Source organism: Lepisosteus oculatus, chromosome 11 (assembly GCF_040954835.1).
Source record: "Lepisosteus oculatus isolate fLepOcu1 chromosome 11, fLepOcu1.hap2, whole genome shotgun sequence".
NCBI lineage: Eukaryota > Metazoa > Chordata > Actinopteri > Semionotiformes > Lepisosteidae > Lepisosteus > Lepisosteus oculatus.
Window position 1 is genome coordinate 29,736,073 of NC_090706.1, and position 12,384 is coordinate 29,748,456.

At 54.4% G+C, this 12,384-nt stretch overlaps 1 protein-coding gene across 3 annotated transcripts in view; it reads left to right on the forward strand.

The window, feature by feature from the left end:
• LOC102692815 (A-type potassium channel modulatory protein KCNIP1) overlaps window positions 1-12,384 on the forward strand; it is a 45,428-nt gene that overhangs the window by 17,214 nt on the left and 15,830 nt on the right. Inside the window, exon 2 of one of the 3 annotated variants that reach the window (XM_069196065.1) lies at window positions 559-1,242. The exons of 1 other annotated variant lie outside the window; for it this stretch is intronic. In XM_069196065.1, the coding sequence (XP_069052166.1) occupies window positions 559-1,242 (684 nt within the window). Of the gene's footprint in view, window positions 1-558; window positions 1,243-9,712; window positions 10,149-12,384 lie in introns of those variants that run through there. One more of the 3 variants, XM_069196067.1, reaches the window with a different exon arrangement.

The following is a 12,384-nucleotide window of genomic DNA, read 5'->3' on the forward strand; positions in this document are numbered from 1 at the left end:
CAGTGTGATGGGGATGTTGTAGTCTTCCCCAGCTCCCTGACTCCGCCCAGCCCCCACCCCTCAGCACCCTGGCCCCTCCCTCACAGCAGACACGCCCCCATTACTCCTTGTCTGGGTCTGGAGAGAGGAGTGAAGCAGAGAGAGGGGGAGGAGACAAATACTCAGGGTTTGAACATCCTTCCCCAAAATTACTAATCTAATCCCAGAATTCCAAAATAGGTCCCAATCCTGCTGGGGAAAGAAACTCAATAGAGCTGCAGCCTAGTGTGTGATCTCCCGTCACAGCCTGAGAAACAGACATTGAGACTTGGAATATGTGTAAATGTTTAGTAATTGTTATTGCTTTGGCAACATTGTACTTCATCAATCACGCCAATAAAGCTCTTTCATTTCGAGGTTTGGCGGAGGAGGGGGGGGGGAGAGGGAGGAGAGGGGAGAACAGAGTGTGTGTCACGTTGCACGAGGACTGGGCTGATACCCTCCTCTCTCCTCTCCCTCTCGCTGTGCATGCGTGTGTCTCAGCTCAGCTTGCTTGCTGGAGTCCCTCTCTCTTCACAGTGAGCAGCCTGCACCCCTGCACTGCCCATGAGAGAGTCAGAGAGAGGGAAAGGAGACAGGGACAGAGAGAGGACAGCACACAGACTCCGAGAGAAGACAGAGAGAGGACAGCACACAGACTCAGAGAGAGACAGGAACAGAGAGAGGACAGCACACAGACTCCGAGAGGAGACAGAGAGAGGACAGCACACAGACTCCGAGAGAGACAGGGACAGAGAGAGGACAGCACACAGACTCCGAGAGGAGACAGAGAGAGGATAGCACACAGACTCCGAGAGAGACAGGGACAGAGAGAGGACAGCACACAGACTCCGAGACAGACAGGGACAGAGAGAGGACAGCACACAGACTCCGAGAGGAGACAGGGACAGAGAGAGGACAGCACACAGACTCCGAGAGGAGACAGAGAGAGGACAGCACACAGACTCCAAGAGAGGCAGGGACAGAGAGAGGACAGGACACAGACTCCGAGAGGAGACAGGGACAGAGAGAGGACAGCACACAGACTCGGAGAGGAGAGAGAGAGAGGACAGCACACAGACTCCGAGAGGAGACAGAGGAAGAAGAGGACAGCTCCTCAGCTGTCAGAGTGGTGCCCTCAAATTGCTGCCCTCAAAGATCTGGAGATGGGGATTGTCATGGGAACCTTCTCCATGCAGACCAAGCAAGTGAGCTATCGCAAAGGTACACCCCCACACCCCAGCCCGCCCATGTGAGTTCTGGAGCGGGAGATTGTGTGCGGGGGCTCTTTGTACTGTGTGTGTCTTTTTGTCTGTGAGCGAGAGCAATGTTTTTGCCTGTGTGAGAATTTAAAGCTGAAAATCTATGATCTATGTCAATGTACTCAAAATACTTTCAAAAGTTTTGAAATTGCTGATATCGGATATGGGATTCTATGCCACAAACCTAATGCTGGTAGAATCTAGAGTGGCTCAGACTGCTGTGCACTGGGGGTGTGACTGACAGCACTGTAAAGCCTGGAGTGGATCAGACTGCTGTGCACTGGGAGTGTGACTGACAGTACTGTGAAGCCTGGAGTGGATCAGACTGCTGTGCACTGGGACTGTGACTGACAGCACTGTAAAGCCTGGAGTGGATCAGACTGCTGTGCACTGGGAGTGTGACTGACAGCACTGTAAAGCCTGGAGTGGATCAGACTGCTGTGCACTGGGACTGTGACTGACAGCACTGTAAAGCCTGGAGTGGATCAGACTGCTGTGCACTGGGAGTGTGACTGACAGCACTGTAAAGCCTGGAGTGGATCAGACTGCTGTGCACTGGGAGTGTGACTGACAGCACTGTAAAGCCTGGAGTGGATCAGACTGCTGTGCACTGGGACTGTGACTGACAGCACTGTAAAGCCTGGAGTGGATCAGACTGCTGTGCACTGGGACTGTGACTGACAGCACTGTAAAGCCTGGAGTGGATCAGACTGCTGTGCACTGGGAGTGTGACTGACAGCACTGTAAAGCCTGGAGTGGATCAGACTGCTGTGCACTGGGACTGTGACTGACAGCACTGTAAAGCCTGGAGTGGATCAGACTGCTGTGCACTGGGAGTGTGACTGACAGCACTGTAAAGCCTGGAGTGGATCAGACTGCTGTGCACTGGGAGTCTCTTTGAATTTGAGAATAAATAAGAGGTAGAGAGAAGGGAAGCGAGTTATCGATGGGGGAGAGAGACACAGGTCTCAGTTCAGACATGCCTGATAGCCGCCGTATAGCCTCAATAGCTCTGAAATAGTTCTAATGTAATACTCTACCCTGCTCCTCTCCCCCTGCTCCTCTCCCCCTCCCCCTGGCCCTGGGGGAGACTCAGGAAGGGAGCAGTGGGGGAATGAGGCAGTGAAGGAGCAGGAGAGGGTGGGGGACGGAGCATCAGTGTGTTGTGAAATTGCAGTGGAGGGAGTCTTTGCTTAGTCACCCCTGCCTGACTGGAGCCTGGAGAAACAGAGAGCAAGAGCAACAGTCTCCCGCAGAAACCTCACTGCTCTCACGCAGCCCAGAGCTCCTGCTCTCTCTCTCTCTCAGAGCCTCTCTCCTCCACACAGAACAGGGGGACTCGGGCAGCAACCCCTGACACACTGGGGCCCCAGCCACCAGCACTCAAGCTGGGACCTGCCCTGGTGCAGCAGTGCACCCCCTGCTGGAGAGAATAAGTACAATCCTTTCGGCAGCTGGGACAGCCCAGCTCTGGACCCAGAGTCACAGAGGGGAGACTGAGACCCACAGGGGGACCACTCTTCCCAGCAGCACCCTGAAGACGAAGGGGTGTCTGAGTGTCCAGAGCACTCCACAGTGAGCTCTTCAGAGCTCTAAACGCCCCCTCCTGTCCTCTCCCATCCTCTCCTCCTTTTTAATTCTTCTGCTCCTCTTCCTCTCCTCTCCCTTCCTCTCCTGCCCCCTCTTCTCCTTTCTCCCCTTCCTCTCTGCTTTCCCCATCCTCTCCTCTCCTTCTCTTTTTCCTCTTCCTCTCCATCCCCCCCTCCTCTCCTCTACCTCTCTCTCCTCCCCCCTCTCGGCAGCAGTCCAGACTCATCTCTCTCTGTCACGCCCCCCTCTTCGCCAGAGCCTCACATTACAATAACAACATCTTCACTCAGCCGATCTCCCAGCCGCTGCAGCGTTTAATAACCAGCCTGCTGCCCACAGGCCCAGAGCTCACAGCGCTCAGCACTGCGGGCGGGAGGGAGGGGAGAGCAGGGAGAGACATGGCATTGTAGGAACATGGTGCCGTCGTCATCTGCTGCATCACTCATTATTTCCCAAGACTGGTTTTGTAGCTGTGCTATATCCTCCAGCGGTGCTCTCCTCCAGCGGTGCTCTCTTCCAGCGGTGCTATATCCTCCAGCTGTGCTATATCCTCCAGTGGTGCTCTCTTCCAGCTGTGCTCTCTTCCAGCGGTGCTCTCTTCCAGCTGTGCTATATCCTCCAGCTGTGCTATATCCTCCAGCGGTGCTCTCTTCCAGCGGTGCTCTCTTCCAGCGGTGCTATATCCTCCAGCTGTGCTCTCTTCCAGCGGTGCTCTCTTCCAGCTGTGCTATATCCTCCAGCTGTGCTATATCCTCCAGTGGTGCTCTCTTCCAGCTGTGCTCTCTTCCAGCGGTGCTCTCTTCCAGCTGTGCTATATCCTCCAGCTGTGCTATATCCTCCAGCGGTGCTCTCTTCCAGCGGTGCTCTCTTCCAGCTGTGCTATATCCTCCAGCTGTGCTATATCCTCCAGCGGTGCTCTCTTCCAGCGGTGCTCTCTTCCAGCGGTGCTATATCCTCCAGCTGTGCTCTCTTCCAGCGGTGCTCTCTTCCAGCTGTGCTATATCCTCCAGCTGTGCTATATCCTCCAGCTGTGCTCTCTTCCAGCTGTGCTCTCTTCCAGCGGTGCTATATCCTCCAGCTGTGCTCTCTTCCAGCGGTGCTCTCTTCCAGCTGTGCTATATCCTCCAGCTGTGCTCTCTTCCAGCGGTGCTCTCTTCCAGCTGTGCTATATCCTCCAGCTGTGCTCTCTTCCAGCGGTGCTCTCTTCCAGCTGTGCTATATCCTCCAGCGGTGCTCTCTTCCAGCTGTGCTATATCCTCCAGCTGTGCTATATCCTCCAGCTGTGCTCTCTTCCAGCGGTGCTCTCTTCCAGCGGTGCTATATCCTCCAGCTGTGCTATATCCTCCAGCTGTGCTCTCTTCCAGCGGTGCTATATCCTCCAGCTGTGCTCTCTTCCAGCTGTGCTCTCTTCCAGCGGTGCTCTCTTCCAGCGGTGCTATATCCTCCAGCTGTGCTCTCTTCCAGCTGTGCTCTCTTCCAGCTGTGCTCTCTTCCAGCTGTCTGCCCTTTTCTTCCTCTGTTCTTCCTCTGCTGGCAGCACCAGATCACCCCCACTGCTTTTTGGGAACGTGAGGGAGGCGGGGCGACAGAGTGAGGCTGAAGTGTGGGTGGTGAGGTGGAGGAGGGAGATGTGGGATGAGAGAGGGGTGGAGAGGAGGGGGAGAAGGGGCAGGAGAGAGAAGGACATAGAGAAAAGAGAGTGGTGGTGGGGGGACCCAGCAGACTGAAGACCACCCTCCCCAGCCTGTCTTCCCATACTGTTCTGGTGGACCTCTGGTAACACTACCCCTGTCCCTGATTAGCACCCCCTAGTGTTGGTTGCACATACTGCGAACTGCCTTCGCTGAGCCATGGGTCCCAGGCTGAGGCCGTTCAGAACATCAGAAAGGCTCCGGAGGGCAGCCTTGACACTGCACTGGTGCACAGCTCCTGTCCACTAGGGCCAGCAGTCTGCCAGGGCTCTTCATAGGACTGGAGCTGTATCCCCCAGGACTGGAGGTATATCCCCCCCAGGACTGGAGTTGTATCCCCCCAGGACTGGAGCTGTGGACCCCAGGACTGGAGCTGGATCCCCCCAGGACTGGAGCTGTGGTCCCCCCAGGACTGGATCTGTGTCCCCCCGGACTGGATCTGGATCCCCCCAGGACTGGATCTGTGTCCCCCAGGACTGGATCTGGATCCCCCCAGGACTGGATCTGTGTCCCCCAGGACTGGATCTGGATCCCCCCAGGACTGGAACTGTGGTCCCCAGGACTGGATCTGTGTCCCCCAGGACTGGATCTGTGTCCCCCAGGACTGGAGCTGTGGTCCCCCCAGGACTGGAGCTGTGGACCCCAGGACTGGATCTGGATCCCCACAGGACTGGATCTGTGTCCCCCAGGACTGGATCTGGATCCCCCCAGGACTGGATCTGTGTCCCCCAGGACTGGATCTGGATCCCCCCAGGACTGGAACTGTGGTCCCCAGGACTGGATCTGTGTCCCCCAGGACTGGATCTGTGTCCCCCAGGACTGGAGCTGTGGTCCCCCCAGGACTGGATCTGTGTCCCCCAGGACTGGAGCTGTGGACCCCAGGACTGGAGCTGTGGTCCCCAGGACTGGAGCTGTGTCCCCCAGGACTGGAGCTGTGTCCCCCAGGACTGCAGCTGTGGTCCCCTGCCTTAAGTAACTCTTGAGTGAACTGATGTTGCCCATAGCTCACGGAAACGGGGATCAGCTGGCTGTCACTCGGAGAGGTCTGCTAGTGGATGACAGGGAGAGGGCAGGGAGTCGGGAGAGAGAGGCCCGTGCGCGCGGGATTTACGACGGTATCGCTCTCCGAGTGGATTCCCTTCCTTAAACCCGCTAATCCCATCATGCTTCTCCAGCCCCACGATCGGACGTTAATTCTATCGGTTTAATGAGCCGGAAGGAGGCAGAGGGGGACAGCACTGCCGCGAGAGAGATCTGATTAAGCGAGCCGGAAAGCGCGGGCTGTGGAAAGTACACACAGATACATTTTCATATAGTTCCTGACAGGGTGGCACAGCTCCAGCAGCAGCGCGCTGACCTCAGAAGACAGGCAGAGAGGAGCCTCAGCATCAGCAGCAAGAACAGCAACAGGGACAACAAGAACAGCAACAGGGACAGCAAGAACAGCAACAGGGACAACAAGAACAGGAACAGCAACAAGAACAGCAACAGGGACAACAAGAACAGCAACAGGGACAACAAGAACAGCAACAAGAACAGCAACAGGGACAACAAGAGGAACAGCAACAGGGACAACAAAAACAGCAACTGGGACAACAAGAGGAAAAGCAACAGGGACAACAGGAACAGTGACAACAAGAGGAACAGCAACAAGAACAGCAACAGGGACAACAAGAACAGCAACAGGAACAACAGGAACAGCAACAGGGACAACAAGAGGAACAGCAACAAGAACAGCAACAGGGACAACAGGAACAGCAACAGGGACAACAAGAGGAACAGCAACCACAACAGGAAAAGCAACAGGAACAACAAGAACAGCAACAGGGACAACAAGAGGAACAGCAACAACCACAAGAAGAACAGCAACAGGGACAACAAGAAGAACAGCAACAACCACAAGAAGAACAGCAACAGGGACAACAAGAAGAGCAACAGGAGCAACAACCACAAAAGAACAGCAACAGGAACAACCACAACAAGAAGAACAGCAACAGGAACAACAAGAAGAACAGCAACAAGAACAGCAACAGGGACAACAACCACAACAAGCAGAGGGACAGCAACAAGAACAGCAGCAGTACACTGAGGACTGTGTGTTCTGTACTGTCCCTCCTGCAGCCCACAGCAACACAGAGCCCTCCGCACGTGGGGGGGGCAAGGCCCCAGTCATTATCGCTAACGAGGCCTCCGCTGTCCGCTGTGTGCTAACGAGCGCACTGATTAGGCTCACGCGGAGTCCATATTGCGCTGATTAGTGCACGTCTCATGTCTCCATGACGATTAGAGCTCTCCTTCCTCACCTGCACCCCACCACGCCGCCACTCTGATCACCCCCAGACGGGGACATCAGAGCACTTCCCCCAGGGCCCCGTGAAACACATTCGCTGACACCCCCAGGGAGGGGATGACCCCACAGAGCCGGGGGCCTGGTCAGAGGGTCTGTGTGGGTTTCAAGACTTCTGTGACCACATGACAAACCTGATCTGGACTGGGCCCTTCCCCCAACAAGGCCAGAGCACTGATCTTCCGTAACAATCAGTACAGTGCTCAATACACAGAGAGCAGGCAGGGCAGGCAGGGCACAATGCAAAAAGGACAGTCAGGTCTGTCTGTGTCCAGTTTCTATGGCCAGGCTGTGGTCACTGAGCCTGTCCTCTCTGGACAGTCAGGTCTGTCTGCGTCCAGTTTCTATGGCCAGGCTGTGGTCACTGAGCCTGTCCTCTCTGGACAGTCAGGTCTGTCTGTGTCCAGTTTCTATGGACAGGCTGTGGTCACTGAGCCTGTACTTCATCAGGGTCTGTCTCTCTTTGCTGTCATTTCCCCTGGTCAGACACTCATCTGGTATATCTTGTCTGTTTAGGGTCCTGCATCACTTCAGTTGATGCAGGTAAGGTAGTGTTGTGTGTGCCAGTGGGTGAGGTAGTGTTTGGCTTGCATTCTGCTGTGGTTGACTTTGATTCGTGTTTTAAATACGCTGTCCTGAGGTTGGTTGTGGGCTGAGGGGCTGAGGGCGGCTCTTCTCTGGGCTCAGCTCAGTCCAGGAGTGAAATCGCAGTGCAGTGTTCCAGACTGTATCTCTCTGGTATTTACTGGCATCTGGCGCAAAGCAGAAATCATTAAGCTGCAATTTTGATTTTTCTTGTGTTTGTGTATTGATCTGTGGTTTGGGAACATCTGGCATAAATCTTCAATCTGTCTTTCTTCCAGTAAAGCACTGTAACAAAACACAACTGCAACATCAAATTAACGCTCCTCTTATCAGCACGCATACAGATAACTGTAGAGAACTCCACTCTACACCATCAGTAAATTTATATCCACCAGTCTTTATAGGACTGTCAGACAGACTCCTGCTGCACAGCAGTCTGATCCACTCCAGGCTTTACAGTGCTGTCAGTCACACTCCCAGGGCACAGCAGTCTGATCCACTCCAGGCTTTACAGTGCTCAGTTAGTGCACTTTCATGCCTTATTTCATATAATTTGTACAGGGAAATTGACATAGATATAAAATATTAAAGTAATATTTCTGTTTGGATTAAAGTTTCACAATATTACAGTAATGTTTAATGCATTACATGCATATTAGTCCTCTGTGCACATTTTTAAATGAAGAACCTTGAGCTGTTTTTGTAAATGTGGGCACCATGGTGATTTACAGAAAGCAGCTGAAATTACACTTTCTGGACAGCTTTTATTTCCATGTCATTCACTCAAAATCCACTTCACTTGTAAATGTCACTGTGTGCTCTTTGCTTTGACTGCATGACCGTATTGGCACAGCTGTGATCAAGGCAATTAATGCCTTTGAATTGGACAGACACACAGGCAGGCAGTCAGAAACACAGGAGGGTAGAGCCACAGACAGACACACAGGCGAGCAGGCCTACAGACAGACACACAGGCGAGCAGACACCGGCAAGCAGACCAACAGACAGACACACAGGCGAGCAGACCTACAGACAGACACACAGACAGACACACACGCATGCAGACCTACAATACAGACAGACACACAGACAGACACACAAGCATGCAGACCTACAATACAGACAGACACACAGGCAGACACACAAGCATGCAGACCTACAATACAGACAGACACACAGGCGAGCAGACCTACAGACACACAGGCGAGCAGACCTACAGACACACAGGCGAGCAGACCTACAGACACACAGGCGAGCAGACCTACAGACACACAGGCAAGCAGACCTACAGACACACAGACAGGCAGTCAGACAGATCCATAGACAGAAAAACAGATGGGTAGACAGACAGAGAGATGACCAGAGTCATAGGCAGGCAGGCAGACAGGTGGATAGACTAATACAGAGACAGATAGATAAGCCAAATCTAGCTGGTTGTGCTGTGTGTATGAGCACTTATCCATTCACATCACACACACAACCACACAGAACGAGCGAGAGATTCCTAGCAGACAGCGAGGTTAGTATGCTGAGGGGGATTCTGACTTATTGAGTGTGAATGAGAGAGAGAGGGGGCGGAAAGCAGGGAGAGAGGGAGAGAAAGAAAGGGGGACAGCGAGAGAGGGAGAGAGAGAGAAAGAGCTTTGTTCCAGCCCTGGTTTTCTGATCCCTCTGTCAGAGGGGGCTGCACTGAGAGAGGGGGGCTCTGACAGCAACAGTACTGCTGCTGAATAACAACAGAGAGAGAGGCAGAGAAATCGGAATTTAAATTTGAGAGGGAGAGAGAGAGAGAGAGGGAGGGAGGGGGGAGAGGGGAAGAGAGAGAGAGTGATAGAGAGAGAGAGAGAGAGGGGGGGAGGGGGAGAGAGAGAGTGATAGAGGGAGGAAGGGGGGAGAGAAGGGAGAGAGAGTGATAGAGGGGCAGAGAAGGGGAGAGAAGGAGAGAAGAGAGAGAGGGAGGAAGGGGGGAGAGAAGGGAGAGAGATTGATAGAGGGGCAGAGAAGGGGAGAGAAGGAGAGAAGAGAGAGAGGGAGGAAGGGGGGAGAGAAGGGAGAGAGATTGATAGAGGGGCAGAGAAGGGGGAGAGGGAGAGGAGAGAGAGAGAGTGATAGAGGGAGGAAGGGGGGAGAGGGAGAGAGAGTGATAGAGGGAGGAAGGGGGGAGAGAAGGGAGAGAGAGTGATAGGGGGGAGAGGGAGAGAAGAGAGAGAGGGAGGAAGGGGGGAGAGAGAGTGATAGAGGGGCAGAGAAGGGGAGAGAGGGAAAGGAGAGAGAGAGTGATAGAGGGAGGAAGGGGAAGAAGGGAAGAGAGCAATAACGAGAGGGAGAGGGGGAGAGCGAGCGGACGGGGGGAGAGCGGGGGAGAAAGAGGGAGAGGAAGTGGAGAGAGAGAGGAAGAGAGAAAGACGGCGAGGCAGAGCGAAGGCAAAGAGGAGCCGCGTGCCTGTGTGTTTGCGAGAGAGCTGCAGCTCTGCACCCGAGCGGCGCGGCAGCCCAGCGCTGCTGGACAGGGCACGCCGAGCGAGGGGAGAAGGAGTGCCCCTCGGGAGGCAGGACTGACACCTGGGCAGGTACACGCCTGTTTCCACGGCAACAGCATGGGCGCAGTGGTGGGCACGCTCACCATGCAAACGAAGCAGAGGAGACCCTCCAGAGGTATGAGATTCATCTGACACACTATGATTGACCAACACGCTGCGTGACAACAATCTGATACTGACTGGACAGCGATCTGACACACTGCCTGACTGGACAGCGATCTGACACACTGCCTGACTGGACAGCGATCCAACACACTGTCTGACTGGACAGCGATCTGACACAATTCCTGACTAGAGAGCGATCAGACACACTGCCTGACTGGACAGCGATCTGACACACAGACTGACTGGACAGCGATCTGACACACTGCCTGACTGGACAGCGATCTGACACACTGCCTGACTGGACAGCGATCCAACACACTGTCTGACTGGACAGCGATCTGACACAATTCCTGACTAGAGAGCGATCAGACACACTGCCTGACTGGACAGCGATCTGACACACAGACTGACTGGACAGCGATCTGACACACTGCCTGACTGGACAGCGATCTGACACACTGTCTGACTGGACAGCGATCTGACACAATTCCTGACTAGAGAGCGATCAGACACACTGCCTGACTGGACAGCGATCTGACACACAGACTGACTGGACAGCCATCTGACACACTTCCTGACTGGACAGCAAACTGATACTGACTGGACAGCGATCTGACACACTTCCTGACTGGACAGCGATCTGACACACTGCCTGACTGGACAGCGATCTGACACACTGCCTGACTGGACAGCGATCTGACACACTGCCTGACTGGACAGCGATCCAACACACTGTCTGACTGGACAGCGATCTGACACAATTCCTGACTGGAGAGCGATCAGACACACTGCCTGACTGGACAGCGATCTGACACACAGACTGACTGGACAGCCATCTGACACACTTCCTGACTGGACAGCAAACTGATACTGACTGGACAGCGATCTGACACACTTCCTGACTGGACAGCGATCTGACAAACTGCCTGACTGGACAGCGATCTGATACTGACTGGACAGTGATCTGACACACTGCCTGACTGGACAGCGATCTGACACACTGCCTGACTGGACAGCGATCTGACACCCAGACTGACTGGACAACAATCTGATACTGACTGGACAGCAATCTGACACACAGACTGACTGGACAGCCATCTGATACTGACTGGACAGCGATCTGACACACAGACTGACACACTGCCTGACTGGACAGCGATCTGGCACACAGACTGACTGGACAGCGATCTGACACGCAGACTGACACACTGCCTGACTGGGCAGCTATCTGACACACTGCCTGACTGGACAGCGATCTGACACACAGACTGACTGGACAGCCATCTGATACTGACTGGACAGCGATCTGACACACAGACTGACACACTGCCTGACTGGACAGCGATCTGGCACACAGACTGACTGGACAGCGATCTGACACGCAGACTGACACACTGCCTGACTGGGCAGCTATCTGACACACTGCCTGACTGGACAGCGATCTGACACACAGACCGAGACACTGCCTGAGTGGACAGCGATCCGACACACTGCCTGACTGGACAGCGATCTGATACTGACTGGACAGCTATCCGACACACTGCCTGACTGGACAGCGATCTGACAAACTGCCTGACTGGACAGCGATCTGACACACTGCCTGACTGGACAGCGATCTGACACACTGACTGACACACTGCCTGACTGGACAGCGATCTGACACACTGCCTGACTGGACAGCGATCTGACAAACTGCCTGACTGGACAGCGATCTGACACACTGCCTGACTGGACAGTGATCTGACACACTGCCTGACTGGACAGCGATCCGACACACTGACTGACACACTGCTTGACTGGACAGCGATCTGACACACTGACTGACACACTGCCTGACTGGACAGCGATCCGACACACTGCCTGACTGGACAGCGATCTGACACACTGCCTGACTGGACAGCGATCTGACACACTGCCTGACTGGACAGCGATCTGACAAACTGCCTGACTGGACAGCGATCCGACACACTGCCTGACTGGACAGCGATCCGACACACTGACTGACACACTGCCTGACTGGAGAGCGATCTGACACACAGACTGACTGGACAGCCATCTGACACACTTCCTGACTGGACAGCGAACTGATACTGACTGGACAGCGATCCGACACACTGCCTGACTGGACAGCGATCTGATACTGACTGGACAGTGATCTGACACACTGCCTGACTGGACAGCGATCTGACAAACTGCCTGACTGGACAGCGATCCGACACACTGCCTGACTGGACAGCGATCTGATA